This window comes from Oryx dammah, unplaced genomic scaffold (assembly GCF_014754425.2).
Source record: "Oryx dammah isolate SB20612 unplaced genomic scaffold, SCBI_Odam_1.1 HiC_scaffold_28, whole genome shotgun sequence".
In the NCBI taxonomy this organism is placed as follows: Eukaryota; Metazoa; Chordata; class Mammalia; order Artiodactyla; family Bovidae; genus Oryx; species Oryx dammah.
The window spans coordinates 101,381,848-101,398,324 of record NW_024070212.1 but is presented as its reverse complement, the minus strand read 5'-3'; the positions used below and the strand labels follow the sequence as shown (position 1 = coordinate 101,398,324).

The 16,477-nt window shown below is 42.4% G+C and overlaps 1 protein-coding gene across 10 annotated transcripts in view; it reads left to right on the top strand.

Moving 5' to 3' along the window:
- Nucleotides 1–16,477, top strand: part of CCDC30 (coiled-coil domain containing 30) — a 136,880-nt gene that overhangs the window by 107,838 nt on the left and 12,565 nt on the right. For all 10 annotated transcript variants that reach the window (XM_040231493.1, XM_040231495.1, XM_040231489.1 and 7 more), the window contains one exon: nucleotides 5,782–5,894. In XM_040231493.1, coding sequence (XP_040087427.1) covers nucleotides 5,782–5,894 — 113 coding nt within the window. The remainder of the gene's footprint in view (nucleotides 1–5,781; nucleotides 5,895–16,477) is intronic.

Sequence of the window (16,477 nt, the reverse complement as noted above, 5' to 3'; positions counted from 1 at the left end):
ATAGATTGCTATGTATTTCCCTTGAGGAGGAACTAGGGCTAATTTTATCACTGAACCATTGTTTCTTGACTGCTTTTGCTTTTTCCTGCACTTCTTCACTTCCCTTAAAATCATTAACTACTGAGACCTGTTCAGGGACAAGCATTGTGGCCAGGTTTAGATCACAAAATGGGTTAAGCCAAAAATGTCTTCTCTTATGTCAAGAAATCATGCCTGGTTCTTTCTCTGGAGACTCCCTACCCTGTCTGCTTACAGTAGCACAAGAGGAGCATGGTGGCTCTTCCTGTGCTTTCCCCCGTGCTTTCCAAACTCTGTGCATGTGCCTCTGATTTGCAGAAACAGAACTGGAACTCTGCTGTCAAGGGAGTTTGGGAAATGTCATTTTTCAGACTTCCAATCTTGCAGCACAGGGGAGAGCTTAGAAAAGTAAGGGTCCTGGTGAGCAATGTTACAATCTACTTTGTATAAGCAGCTTCCATCCAAACCCTTTTACCCATATTCAGCCTTATAAACTACAAGAAGAATAGTATGCTTCCGCTGAGTAGAATACACTGTCACTCATACAAATGAAGATGAAACAGCACAACTCAGATTGGGGCTTGAACCCGTTGTCTTAATTGAGATCACACACGTGTTCTCAGGACTTAATGAAGCTCAGGTTCTTCTGTCTTGTCTCAGAAAGAATTCAGTGAGAGACAAAGTGATAAGTAAGAAGTGGATTTATTTAGAGAGATACACATTCCATAGGTAGATTGTGGTCTGACTCAAAAGGCCAGAGTGACTCTGAAAGAAACACACTCCACAGGCAGAGTATGGACCATCGCAGAAGGCAAGAAGTCCAGAAATATGGCATAGTTAGTTTTTATAGACTGAGTAATTTCATAGGCTAATGATGGGAAGATTAGTCCAACTATTTTGGAGAAGGGGCAGAATTGGGCCATATGGCCTTTTTGGCCTTTTATGATTGGCCTTGGAACCGTCTGGCACCTGTGGGTGTATCACTTACCTAATTACAGTGAGCATATAATGAGGCTGGAAGGGAGTGAGCATATAATAAGGTCTGCTGCTGCTGCTGCTGCTAAGTCGCTTCAGTTGTGTCCGACTCTGTGCAACCCCATAGACGGCAGAGGAAATTAAATCTGCCATCTTGACTCTAATAGTTTTAACCAGTTTTTGTCATATCTTCAACAGTTATATCATTCTTTTAAAGGTTGTGCCCTGCTTCCTGTTTCATTGATACACTTAACTTCTGAAAGTCCCAACGGTATCTGTGGTTATTTATGGTTAATGTAATTGCTACTTCTTCAGTCTCAATCCACATGGATATACTCACTTTAAAAACTTAATTATAAATTAACTACCAATAATACAGTAAATTAACTACCAATAAACATGTTTGGGGATATAGGTTTGAAAAGCCATTTCCATTCCAGCTCTTAGTTTCTTTCCCATATTCTGGCTCTGAGAGAGACCACAGGATACATCAATCACTGGTTGAAAGTTTAGACATCATCTTATAGGACAACAGGGAATCTCAAAAGATATTGTCACCTGGTCGGCATCATACCTACATCTTCCGTAGGCCTTTCCACTGTTTTGCAGTTTTTGTTTTTTCTTGGATGGTAGGATATATGATGAGAGCAATGACTGAGACTTTGTGTCACTTCTCTTACTTTAAAATGATTTTCTTGTTCAGGAACTGTGTTGAGTAGTAGTATATCATGACAGGAAATAAAGAATTTGGAAAGCCCACAGATGGTAGTCCTGGCAAAAGCACTGTGGGCAGAGAAAGAAAATCCTTGTCTAAAATGAGTGTCTCTTTCACTGAGGACAAATTATTGTTCTCTCCGTGGTGGAAGAGGTCCAGTATAATAAACTTACTATCCGGTGACTGTTGCCCCACCCCCCACACACACACAGTGGATGGTCCCATATCAATAGCTCAACATTGATCTTTGCTTTTCGCAAGTTGAGTAGATTAGCCTTGGTGACCCCTTGTCCACTTTGTACATGAGCCCAAATGAGTGAGCACATAAAGGATAGACAAAGAGGCTAAGTGACATATACAGAGTGTACTGGTTTTTTTCCACTCGATTATTGAGGGCCACCTCTTCTGTAGAAGCCTGTGGAAAAGCACACGAGGCACATATATGTTCACACTCTAGGCTTGTGCTGTCTAATATTGTGTCAGCTAGCCACTGTGGCTATCTAAATTTAAATTAAAAATTTAGTTCCTGAGACATACTAGGCATGTTTCATGAGCTCAGTGGCTGCAGGCAGCTAGTGACCACCCTCTGGAGAGTGCAGGCACAGAACACTTCCACCGGTAGGACACATTTCATCAATCTTCCAATATTATTCTTTCCAAATCCCTGATCATCTGGCCAAACTATTAGAAACTTTCTATGAGTTAGCATTGGTCCATGCCTCTGGACGTCTCTCTTTACAGGCAAAGTGAACACAAACTTTACCCACTGAGATTTCCCTTCCCACTGGTCTGAAGGACCACCCCTCAGTTGGGGCTATCATGTCGCAGCAGCCCTATTTCAAGTGGTTGCCATATTTTGTACAGAATCATAAGTACATCGGGCCCAAATTACTCTTTCTCGGCTAACGGGTAATACATGACTCCCTGTGAGGCCATAGGTTTGGGCTGAGAGAGGTGGTGATACAATAGAAGCAACTCTCACTTGCTCATGCAGCTTGCTCAGCATTTTCCATAGCAGTTCTGTTTGAGGATGGAGTACTGCTGCCTATGCCCAGCTCAGTGCTCAGTGGATAAGAGAACACCTTGTTTCAGGAAGGGCAGCTCAGGTTACTCGACCCTTTCTTTCTTGTGGCCAACCATGAGAGGTGATTGAGAGGAGAGATGACTCTCCTCCCAAATCCTAAGATTAAAGCTTTCCAGAGGCTCTGTGTTGTTTCCTCATCTACCACAGAAACTTGGGGCAAATTTGGGTCTGCTGGATCATAAAGCCCAAGTGGCAGAGCAAGTTGCACCACAGCCTGGCACAGCACAGCTCTTTGTCTTGCTTTGGGCACCACTAAAACCAGACAGCCTTGATGGTTGCTTGATAAATGGGCTGAAGGAACAAAGGTGGTATAAGTTGATTCTAGACTCAGAAGAGGCTTTCTAAGAACTTGGCCTCCTCTATCATCAATAGCCCTCATGCCTCAGGTTGGAAAGCCAGCAAGGAGAATCTGCCCTTCCATATTGTCTAGGCTGACTACACACTCAAGAACTGGGAAATTCACAAACTGAGGAGCTTCACAAACCCACTAGCCCCATCATGAAACCTATACTGAGCCAGTGAGTCTCTGCAAACACACTCTAAGACCCTGTGTGTGTTCAGACTCCATTCTCCACCTTACTTCCTCAAGTCCCCACTCTGAATTCTGAACCTGAGTTGCATTTTGGGTTCCATGGTGCTAGTGCTGACTCAGAACCGCTGGACTGCATGTAATACCCCCCAAATCTACACAATCCCCTTTCTCCAGTGCCCTGTCACCCGGGTAAAAGGCCACAGATCTCTTTGGGAAAGGCTGAGGAGAAGCTCACATGCTTGTGGCAGCGCCACACACCAGGTTCTCCCTGAAGAAAACCTGGCTGAAGGGCCCTGGGTCTGAACCGGCTCAGGTCTCAGGACTGAGTAAGAGGCCATTACTCTCTGCTGTTGTCATTCAAATTGGACCTCTGTTCACCAGACCCAGGTGTGTTTATTTAAAAATACAACTCAAGTAAAACTTTAATAGGCTGTTCATCTATTTTAGTTCTGTAATCACTGTGACCAGTTAACTACAACCAGTGATTGCTACAGTCTAGCCATTTGGTTTTATCTTTGGCCCTATTGTCTCATAGCAGTACTGGTGCCCACCTTGTATCGGGGATTAAGCATTGTGCTTGACTTTTGACACTCTGCAGTAGCATCACCCCCCCATCATAAAATCAGGGCTCAATTCCAATGTCGGCATCTCCCACCATCATCCTCACAGGAGAGTGTTATGGAGCATTTCAAGGAATCTGGTGCTCACCAGTGTATTTGGCAAAGCCTTTGTGAAGGGCCCTCAGCCTGAGCTGAGGATTGGAGACTGATCACCTCCTCTTGGCAGAGAACTCGAATTCTGGTTTCTGGTAGGGCCGAGTTCCAGTCCTCCCTTCTCTGGAGGCCTAGGGAAAAGTCCCATGACGCCTGAGTATCTGTAGGTGGCAGGAGACGTCTGTAAGGCCACCCCTTTTGCCCCCCTCTCCTACCTCCTCCCCCTTCTTCTTTCAACCTGGCTTTTTTTTGAAATCTTTGATGTTAGTACTTGGATCTGAAGTTCTGTGTCTCTATAGGAGGTTTTCTGAGAGACTGTATTCTTGTATTTAAGGGCTTCCCTGGTGGTGCAGAGGTTAAAGCGTCTGCCTGTAATGTAGGAGAACCTGGGTTCGATCCCTGAGTCGGAAAGATCCCCTGGAGAAGGAAATGGCAACCCTCTCCAGTATTCTTGCCTGGAGAATCCCATAGACGGAGGAACTTGGTGGGCTACAGTCCATGGGTCGCAAAGAGTCGGACACGACTGAGCGACTTCACTTTCACTTTTGTGAAAGGAATGTCTTCTGAGTCATGTGAGGGTCATGATGAGTTGGGTGAGCAGGTCACCTATGATAAATCTACTCCAAACTTCCTATCTACTTAAGACTGTGGATTCTTTCCTTTCTCTTAGTATGGCGTTTGAATATCATTTAACCCTGGTCAGTGTAGAGTCCAACTTTCAGTCCACCAACCAAGCAAACTATTAAAGTCGCTTTAGATATTTAAATTAACACATTAAACCCTGAATCTCTGTAAGTGTATCCATCAGGTCAGTAAATTCAGCCTATTCAACATTATATTCCTTTCTCCCTAGTATAAACACCTTTGGAATACAGTCCTATGTAAATTCCTCATGTTTCTGCCAATTTAACATCATAAAATCTTTCTATTCTTTCAGTATGTCAGTCCTCCTAGGTCAGTGACTCTACTCAACTCCCTTTCCCCAGGATGTGCTGGGATCTGACTCTCATTGTAGGATTCGAGGCAAAGACAAGCGGTGGTGGTGGTATAGGGGCGGCTCTTAAGAACAATGGGTATCATTGCACAGGTAGATGCCCCAGGTGGAGTCAGTCGAGTCCTGGAGACAGGGTGCTTAGTCTCCTGAGACGGTAGGACTGCTTATGCAGTAAGAGGGGCTCAGGAGGGTTTTGAGGCCCAGGGTGCTCAAGGTTATTGGGATTCTGTCAGATGTTCTTGTTCTCAGTTCTCAGATTTCCATGTTTTCCAAATAAAACTCTATTTTTCATATAAGAGATCTAGCAAGGCTATGAGGTCAACTTGTGCTTGCAGTTCTGCAACCTACTTGATGAAATTTGGATTTGGATTTTGGATATATTGACCTGCTGCCTACATGAAGGAAGGTGCCCTGGGTTTCTGAGTATGCCTTGTTCCAGTAAGCAAACCCTGAGTTGGCCATTTTCTCCTCTAGGGCTCATTATCTTGGTGAGATGTAGCTAACCACCCCACACATCTTAGAGTTGTCAGACTTTTCATATAGGCTTACACAACTGTCGGAAGGATTGAGGAATCATAAATCAGGAAAAGGAGCTACTAGCTTTCAGAAATTCTGGAGGTGCAAAAATCACAGGAAGCTACTATGGTTTCTGTAAGCCTTTTTTAGCAGAAAGGCTTTGCCCGTTTACATTCTCTCAAACATCACACCTTTCTTTACCTGTGTATTCTCATTTTTTAAAATGTTTTTCAGCACCTCAAGAGCAACCAGGAATTGTCAAAGAAGCTGTCTGTGTTGCAGCAGGAGAAGGAAGCTCTATGTGAAGAAAATAAGCACCTTTTGAAGCAGTTTGATCTCCATGTGAGGTAAACAAAAATAAGTTCCCCTTAGAAGAGGACTGTGTAGAGTAAAACTCTTTTCTTAGAGAGCCAGCTCCCAAGCTCAGCAGGGGATGCTCACTGAGGTGACTTCAAGAACACCAACACCATTGTCCTTCCTTCCCAGAAGTTCTACCTACCGGGCTTTTTCTAGGGAGGTGTGGGGCCTCATTTCTTCTCAAGAGAGGGAGGGGGAAAGTGAAAGTGAAGTCACTCAGTCGTGTCCGACTCTTTGCATCCCCATGGACTGTAGCCAATCAGACTCCTCCATCCATGGGATTTTCCAGGCAAGAGCTGGAGTGGATTGCCATTCCCTTCTCCAGGGGATCTTCCCAACCCAGGAACTGAACCCAGGTCTCCCACATTGCAGGCAGATGCTTTACTGTCTGAGCCACCAGGGGAGCAGGGAATTGCTATTTATTGAGCTCTAGTCGTATCTAACATCTTGCTCTTCCCCAAACACATCCCTCAGACTTGCCTTCAGGCTTTTTCCCCTCACATGCTGTCCTGTCTGAACCATGCTCTCCCCATTTCAACTCTTCCTTCTCAGACAGGCCTTCCTTGACACCTTCAGCTTGGGCTGGATGAGGTGCTCACTCTTCGTGTCCCTATAGCCTTCTGTAGGTGACTGTCTCTGATTCTTTTAAGAACTCACCATGTTGTTCTGAAATAATGTGATACACACCTATCTTCCTCACCAGACTATAGGTTTTAAAGGACATGGGCCACAGTCTTATTCATCTTTTTATCCACAGTCCCTGGTGTATAGAAGGTGCTCAAGAAAAATTTATGTTCCCAGACTTCCTGCTGTTTCTTCCATTCCCTGGTCATCATCCCACCAGATTCCTCCCACTCTCCTCCTCTCTGAAGTGTAGCATGGTAGTTCAGAGTATGGACTCTGGAGCCATATTGCCTGGGTACAATTCCTGGTTCTATTAGGAACTAGCTGTGTGACCTTGGACAAGTTAAGTAACCTCTCTGTGCCTGAGATATCTCATCTTTAAAATGGGCAAAATAGCCATTCCTTTCACATAAAGTTGTTGGGAGAATTAAATGATGAATAAATACATGTAATAGAACAGTGTCTAGCACAAAGCTGTTATTCAGTTCAGTTCAGTCACTCAGTTGTGTCCCACTCTTTGCGACCCCATGAACCACAGCATGCCAGGCGTCCCTGTCCATCACCAACTCCTGGAGTCCACCCAAACCCATGTCCATCGAGTCAATGATGCCATCCAACCATCTCATCCTCTGTCGTCCCCTTCTCCTCCTGCCCTCAATCTTTCCCAGCATCAGGGTCTTTTCCAATGAGTCAGGTCTTCGCATCAGGTGGCCAAAGTATTGGAGTTTCAGCTTCAACATCAGTCCTTCCAATGAACACCCTGGACTGATCTCCTTTAGAATGGACTGGTTGGATCTCCTTGCAGTCCAAGGGACTCTCAAGAGTCTTCTCCAACACCACAGTTCAAAAGCATCAATTCTTCAGTGCTCAGCTTTCTTTATAGTCCAACTCTCACATCCATACATGACCACAGGAAAAACTATAGCCTTGACTAGACGGACCTTTGTTGCCAAAGTAATGTCTCTGCTTTTTAATATGCCATCTAGGTTAGTCATAACTTTCTTTCCAAGGGGTAAGCATCTTTTAATTTCATGGCTGCAATCACCATCTTCAGTGATTTTGGAGCCCCCCAAAATAAAGTCAGCCACTGTTTTCCAGTGTTTCATCTATCTGCCATGAAGTGATGGGAACAGATGCCATCATCTTTGTTTTCTGAATGTTGAACTTTAAGCCCACTTTTTCACTCTCCTCTTTCACTTTCATCAAGAGGCTTTTTAGTTCCTCTTCACTTTCTGCCATAAGGGTGTTGTCATCTGCATATCTGAGGTTATTGATATTTTTCCCGGCAATCTTGATTCCAGCTTGTGCTTCTTCCAGCCCAGTGTTTCTCATGATGTACTCTGCATATAAGCTAAATAAGCAGGGTGATAATATACAGCCTTGACATATTCCTTTTCCTGTTTGGAACCAGTCTGTTGTTCCATGTCCAGTTCTAACTGTTACTTCCTGACCTGTATACAGGTTTCTCAAAAGGCAGGTCAGGTGGTCTGGTATTCCCATCTCTTTCAGAATTTTCCTCAGTTTATTGTGATCCACACAGTCAAAGGCTTTGGCATAGTCAATAAAGCAGAAATATGTTTTTCTGAAACTCTCTTGCTTTTTCCATGATCCAGCAGATGTTGGCAATTTGATCTCTGGTTCCTCTGCCTTTTCTAAAACCAGCCTGAACATCTGGAATTTCATGGTTCATGTATTGCTGTTATTATATCTACTTATTTTTAGTTTTCCTCTATGACCTACCTCTCTGCTTCTAGCTCTGCACCCCTCATCTCTATTGTTTCTTTAAGTTGAAGTTTCTTATTATGTTCTCACTTCCTATGTTGATGGTAGTAATAATGATTTGAAAACCACTGTCTGCTGTACAGTGGAAAATTCTTCAGTCATTGATATTCAGTATCTTGCTTTGATTATCATATCACTGAGAAATATAGAAACACGGAAAGGAACATGTGTGGCTCAGCTCATATTAAAATAACAAATCTAAGACTAGAACTCAGCCCTCTACTAACCTGCACAGCGCTCTTCCCACTTTGTATCTGCTGTTAGAGGGAGGGGAGGGCATCCACAGAGCCCATGGTGTCTCACAGCAGTGGGTCCAGAAAGGCCAGGCAGGAGCTCCAGGCCCTCCCTCTGTCAGGACCAAGATGCACCTTCCCGTCTTGGAAGTGCACTGATCACCTCAGAGCCAGGGATCCCAAAATGGATTCTCAGTGGAGATGTTTCACATTCTGCTGATCGTGTAAGCATATACCTGCTCTTTAACCAGCCTCGGGAGCCCAGCCTTCTTGGGGTCTCAGTCAGATCAGATATAAATCATTAATCGTTATTATCAATAAACAATGCTGAGAGTTGTTTGCAAACTGCCATGAAACTCCAGACCTGTGGTTGCAAAGCAACACTGTTTTAATTGGTATATTTCACTCCTGGACCACTGGTCAGTGCCAAGCAAGAACTTTCACAAAACAGTTCAGGCCTGATTGTAGGTCTGCTGGATTCAACCCTCTAACATAGCCCTGATTTAGTTAAGAATTACCCACTGGTCCTGTGATTGATAATTTTATGCAAAATAACTTAAAACCACTTTTGTACATATATTTTTCATTAAAAAAAATTATTTTTATAAATTCCTAGGTGTGGAATTACTAATACAAAATCTGGAGCTATGGATCTCAAAATGTATTATCAAACATTCAGAAGCATCCTACCAAAATTTTCCGCCATTATTGTGTGAGAGTAGAAATTTCACTACATCTGAATTTGCATTGGGTGCTACTTTTGTGGGGGGAGAGCTCTGATGAAATTTTTCCCAATGCTCTTTCTTTTAACTGAGGTATAGTTTACATATACACAGATTTTTAAATGTACAATTTGATGAGTTCTGACAAATGTATATGCCCATTAAGCACAACCCCAATCAAGATACAGAACATTTCCTTTATCCCTGATAGTTTGTTCCTTTTTACAGTCAGTCTGTATCTCCTGCTCCCTCACCTCCTCCCAGGAATCTGCTCTTCTGATTTCTGTCTCTACTAGAATGGAATTATACTACATGTAATCTTTTGTGCCTGACTTCTTTTGCTCAGCTTATTCCATTAATTTTTACTTTGGAATAATTCCATTCCATTGTTTTTAATGATCAGTTATATTCATAAATTACTTGTTATTTTATTTTGAATTTCTTTGATGGCTAGTGAGTCTGAATAGTTTTCCATATTATTAGTCCATAGCCTTTAGAACAGTGAATCCTAACCCTAGCTGCACATATGTGGGCCCCAACATAGATTAATTAAATCAGAATCTGTGGGGATAGGGCTTAGGGATCAATATTTTTCTAAAATCATCCCTATGTGATTCTGATGGGCACCTGGGGAAACTACATCTTTAAGAAAGAAAATGGAAGGAATTGTCAAAACTCTAGGTTCATTTTTTTTTTTTTCATTCCCCGATCCTACTCCTGACCTTTACAAACAATGCTTAATTTTTTTTCCATATTTTCCCAGCTACTCTTCCAGAGGAACAAATTCCTTGCCATTTTGAAATAAAAATGAAGGAAAGACCATCTGGTTTTACTTAAACATAAGCCAAAGTTGTCCTGAAATTTTAGAACATGAGTATTGTGCTGTCTTATCGTGCATGCAGTTAACCAAGCCAGCCATAAACTTAGAAAATGCACATGTTCTTTGGCAAGTTGGCCGGCAGAACTTCTAACCAAACTGATAGGTGTGCCAAATAAGCCAGCTAGCTATTTGGAAAGATTCTAAGCTCTCATCAGCCTCACTGCATCCCTGTACTTTTCAAACCATGTAGTAATACTGGAAGAAGCCTGAATATCTAGCAATAGGAGCTAGCTAGGTCCAGTATTCTGACAGAATGTGGTCCACTGGAGAAGGGAATGGCAAACCACTTTAGTATTCTTGCCTTGAGAACCCCATGAACAGTATGAAAAGGCAAAATGATAGGATACTGAAAGAGGAACTCCCCAGGATGGTAGGTGCCCAATATGCTACTGGAGATGAGTGGAGAAATAACTCCAGAAAGAATGAAGGGATGGAGCCAAAGAAAAAACAATACCCAGCTGCGGATGTGACTGGTGATAGAAGTAAGATCCGATGCTGTAAAGAGCAATATTGCATAGGAACCTGAAATGTCAGGTCCATGAATCAAGGCAAATTGAAAGTGGTCAAACAGGAGATGGCAAGAGTGAATGTCGACATTCTAGGAATCAGCGAACTAAAATGGACTGGAATGGGTGAATTTAACTCAGATGACCATTATATCTACTACTGTGGGTAGAAATCCCTCAGAAGAAATGGAGTAGCCATCATGGTCAACAATAGAGTCCAAAATGCAGTACTTGGATGCAATCTCAAAAACGACAGAATGATCTCTGTTTGTCTCCAAGGCAAACCATTCAATATCACATTAATCCAAGCCTATGCCCCAACCAGTAATGCTGAAGAAGCTGAAGTTGAACGGTTCTATGAAGACCTACAAGAACACTTAGAACTAACACCCAAAAAAGATGTCCTTTTCATTATAGGGGACTAGAATGAAAAAGTAGGAAGTCAAGAAACACCTGGAGTAACAGACAAATTTGGCCTTGGAATATGGAATGAAGCAGGGCAAAGGCTAGTAGAGTTTTGCCAAGAAAATGCACTGGTCATAGCAAACATCCTCTTCCAGTAACACAAGGAAGACTCTACACATGGACATCACCAGATGGTCAACACTGAAATCAGACTGATTATATTCTTTGCAGCCAAAGATGGAGAAGCTCTATACAGTCAGCAAAAACAAGACTAGGAGCTGACTGTGGCTCAGATCATGAGCTCCTTATTGCCAAATTCACACTTAAATTGAAGAAAGTAGGGAAAACCACTAGACCATTCAGGTATGACCTAAATCAAATCCCTTATGATTACACAGTGGAAGTGCGAAATAGATTTAAGGGACTAGATCTGATAGATAGAGTGCCTGATGAACTACGGACTGAGGTTCATGACATTGTACAGGAGACAGGGATCAAGACCATCCCCATGGAAAAGAAATGCAAAAAAGCAAAATGGCTGTCTGGGGAGGCCTTACAAATAGCTGTGAAAAGAAGAGAAGTGAAAAGCAAAGGAGAAAAGGAAAGATATAAGCATCTGAATGCAGGGTTCCAAAGAATAGCAAGAAGAGATAAGAAAGCCTTCCTCAGCAATCAATGCAAAGAAATAGAGGAAAACAACAAAATGGGAAAGACTAGAGATCTCTTCAAGAAAATTAGAGATACCAAGGGAACATTTCATGCAAAGACGGGCTCGACAAAGGACAGAAATGGTATGGACCTAACAGAAGCAGAAGATATTAAGAAGAGGTGGCAAGAATACACAGAAGAACTGTACAAAAAAAAAATCTTCATGACCCAGATAATCACGATGGTGTGATCACTCAGCTAAAGCCAGACATCCTGGAATGTGAAGTCAAGTGGGCCTTAGAAAGCATCACTATGAACAAAGCTAGTAGAGGTGATGGAATTCCAGTTGAGCTATTTCAAATCCTGAAAGATGATACTGTGAAAGTGTTGCACTCAATATGCCAGCAAATTTGGAAAACTCAGCAGTGGCCACAGGACTGGAAAAGGTCAGTTTTCATTCCAATCCCAAAGAAAGGCAATGCCAAGAATGCTCAAACTACCGCATAATTGCACTCATCTCACATGCTAGTAAAGTAATGCTCAAAATTCTCCGAGCCAGGCTTCAGTAGTACGTGAACCGTGAACTTCCAGATGTTCAAGCTGGTTTTAGAAAAAGCAGAGGAACCAGAGATCAAATTGCCAACATCCACTGGATCATCTGAAAAGCAAGAGAGCTCCAGAAAAACATCTATTTCTGCTTTATTGACTATGCCAAAGCCTTTACTGTGTGGATCACAATAAACTGTGGAAAATTCTGAGAGAGATGGGAATACCAGACCACCTGACCTGCCTCTTGAGAAACCTATCTGCAGGTCAGGAAGCAACAGTTAGAACTGGACATGGAACAACAGACTGGTTCCAAATAGGAAAAGGAGTACATCAAGGCTGTATATTATCACCCTGCTTATTTAACTTCTGTGCAGAGTATATCATGAGAAACGCTGGGCTGAAAGAAGCACAAGCTGAAATCAAGATTGCCAGGAGAAATATCAGTAACCTCAGATATGCAGATGATACCACCCTTATGGCAGAAAGTGAAGAGGAACTAAAAAGCCTCTTGATGAAAGTGAAAGAAGAGAGTGAAAAAATCAGCTTAAACTCAACATTTAGAAAACAATCATGGCATCTGGTCCCATCACTTCATGGGAAATAGATGGGGAAACAGTGGAAACAGTGTCAGACTTTATTTTGGGGGGCTCCAAAATCACTGCAGATGGTGACTGCAGCCATGAAATTAAAAGACCCTTACTCCTTGGAAGGAAAGTTATGACCAACCTAGATAGCATATTCAAAAGCAGAGACATTACTTTGCCAACAAAGGTCCATCTAGTCAAGGCTATGGTTTTTCCAATGGTCGTGTATAGATGCAAGAGTTGGACTGTGAAAAAAGCTGAGTACTGAAAAATTGATGCTTTTGAACTGTGGTGTTGGAGAAGACTCTTGAGAGTCCCTTGGACTGCAAGGAGATCCAACGAGTCCATTCTAAAGGAGATCAGCCCTGAGTGTTCTTTGGAAGGTATGATGCTAAAGCTGAAACTCCAGTACTTTGGCCACCTCATGCGAAGAGTTGACTCATTGGAAAAGACTGATGCTGGGAGGAATTGGGGGCAGGAAGAGAAGGGGACGACAGAGGATGAGATGGCTGGATTGTATCACCGACTCAATGGACGTGAGTTTGAGTGAAATCTGGGAGATGGTGGTGGACAGGGAGGCCTGGCGTGGTGTGATTCATGGGGTCACAAAGAGTCGGACACGACTGGGAGACTGAACTGAACTGAGGTCAAGTACTGTACATTCACTTGATGGAATATTATACAGGTGTAAAAGATGGTGGCCATGAAGATTAGAAGCAATATGGGAAAATGCTTGTGATACAATAAATGAAAAGAGGATAAAATAATTTTAACATAGTGTTTAAACAGAAGATACTTATAAAAAGAGTAGAAGAAAATACAACAATATCATAAAATAGATCGTATGCTGCTGCTGCTGCTAAGTCGCTTCAGTCGTTTCCGACTCTGTGCGCCATAGACGGCAGCCCACCAGGCTCCTCTGTCTCTGAGATTCTCCAGGCAAGTACACTGAAGTGGGTTGCCATTTCCTTCTCCAATGCATGTGAATGAAAAGCAAAAGTTAAGTCACTCAGTCGTGCCCGACTCTTAGCGACCCCATGGTCTGCAGCCTACCAGGCTCCTCCGTCCATGGGATTTTCCAGGCAAGAGCACTGGAGTGGGGTGCCATTGCCTTCTCCGATATGGGAGTTGATTTTTTTCCCCAAATTTTCTATAACTTATCATTTTAAAAATAAATAAATTTTTTATTTTTATTAAATTTTTTAATAGTCCAAATGACAGAATAAGAGAGACGCAGCAGTCTGTCTTGGAAGCTGCAGATGTGGGTTTTAATAGCCCCAGGCAGAATGTGTAAAAGAAATTCTAGAAATCCATGTTGCATTTCAAATGATGTGAAAACATCAGAGGAACTGTGAACAGCTGGGAAACTCAGAGATCAACAGGTGTACCATTAGTGTTTAAACCTCTAAAGCTATCGACTGGGGGATGCTGAAACCCAGTGATATCTTTTGAGAAACTCTTCCCAGAATAAGGGAAAATGAGAACATTTGTGAGATGAAAATAATCTTCCTGTAAAGAACCCGAGTCAATCCACAACAATATATACATCCTGTTATATAGTGGGTGCTACAAACGCCACAGAACTGAACAAGCCTAAGGCAGTTTTATAAACCGCAGTATCTAGAGTAACTCTATTGAGTTGCTATAGCAGAGACATTGAATAAGAACGTCTTTAGAAAGGGAGGGGGTTTCTCTTTTACCTAAAAGTGCAGGGAGCTCAATGTTTCCAAAGTCTAGACTCCTTTCTTCTTGTCACTCCAGCATCTTTAGCACTTAACCACATCGTCCAAGGCAGTTCGTTATTATATCCACATTTTATCCAACAAGAAGGGAGAAAGTGGGGAAGGCGAGGGCATTCTGTTTTCCTTTAAGGCACATTACTTCTACTCCAGCTACTGGCTGGAACTTACTCATATGGCCTCATCTATCTGCCTCATCTAACTACAAAAAAACTACATTTTCCTGTAGTTCTGTTTGAGCAACCAACTGCCAAGCTAAAACCAGGGGGGTCTGTAATGATAGAAGAAGGAGAAGGTATACTGGGGACCATCCCCACAGTCAGTCACTGCCACCCAAATGGACAAGCTGGTGACAAGAGCCAGTGCGCATGTCTCTGACCTACAGGAATTCAAACTTCTCTGCTTGGTATCCGCCCAACAGCTGAATTAATCTTCTAAGGGAAAAATATGCAAAATGATTCTTTTATTTACAATCAACAGGAGAGAGAGGGGCACTATTTTGGAAAATGGAAGAGTCTTACAAAACACACTTAGTGGTAAGATAATAACCAGAGCAGAAGACTCTCTTGGAGTCGCTAGACTAAATTACCATCTAAATAAGTCTCCTTTGCTCTTCCCCTGCCATCCGGCTCCTAATTCTCTAAAAAATTGTTGTTCTCTCAGTTGTGTCCAACTCTTTGCAATCCCATGGACTGTAGCCTGCCAGGCTCCTCTGTCCATGGAATTTCCCAAGCAAAAATACTGGAGTGGGTAGCCATTCCCTTCTCCAGGGGATCTTCCCAACCCAGGGATCGAACCTGGGTCTCCAACACTGCAAGCAGATTTTTTTTACCATCTGAGCCACCAGGGAAGAAGCCCTTATAATAGGTTATTAAGATGTAATTCACATACTGTACAATTCACTCATTGAAAGTGTACAATTCAGAGGCTTTTAGTTGTAATCCATCAATGCAATCAATTTTAGAACATTTAATTACCTAAAGAAATCCTTTAGGTATGCCCTCCGTTCCTGGTTTCCCTCCTTACTCCCAGCCCCAGGCAACCACTAATGTACTTTCTTTCACTCTATATTTGTCCCTTCTGGACATTTCATATGAATGGAATTGTATAATATGTGGTCCTTTGTGACTGGCTTCATTCACCTAGCATAGTGCCTCCAAAGTTCATTCATGTTGTAGCATGTATTTGTACTTCATTCCTTTTTATAGCTGTATAATGTTCCATTATACAGATACCCCATATTGTGTTTATCTATCAGTTAATGGAAATGTAGGTTGTTTTCACCTTTTGACTGTTAGGAATAGTGCTACTATGAACATTCATGTACAAGTTTCTGTGTGGGTGTATGTTTTCATTTCTCCTAGTTATATACCTAGGAATGGAATTGCTAGGTCATGTGGTTCTCTATGTTTAACCATTTGAGAAACTGCTAGGCTTTTTCCATTTGACAGTCCAACCAGCAGTATATGAGTATTCCAATTTCTCCACATCCTTGCCAGTACTTTTAAATATATATGTGTGTATTTATTTATTTGGCTGTACCGGGTCTTGGTTGCATCGTGCAGGATCTTTGATCTTTGTTGCAATGTGCAAACTCTTAGTTGCATGTGGTATGTGGGATCTAGTTCCCTGACCAGGGACCCAACCTGGAGCCCCTACATAGCAGACCGCTGGGCCACAAGGGAAGTCCTGCCAGTCCTTCATTACCTTTTATTTTTTATTTTAGCCATTCTCCTGTGTGAAGAGGTACCTCACTGTATTTTTATTTGCATTTTCTTTATACTAATAATATTGAACATCTTTTTATGTATTTCTCGGTGGTAAGTTAAATTTATGTCAGAATCAGAATAAAAGTCTTGAGCAGAGATCTAGGTAGAACTGGCATTTAGAAGTCTAAACTC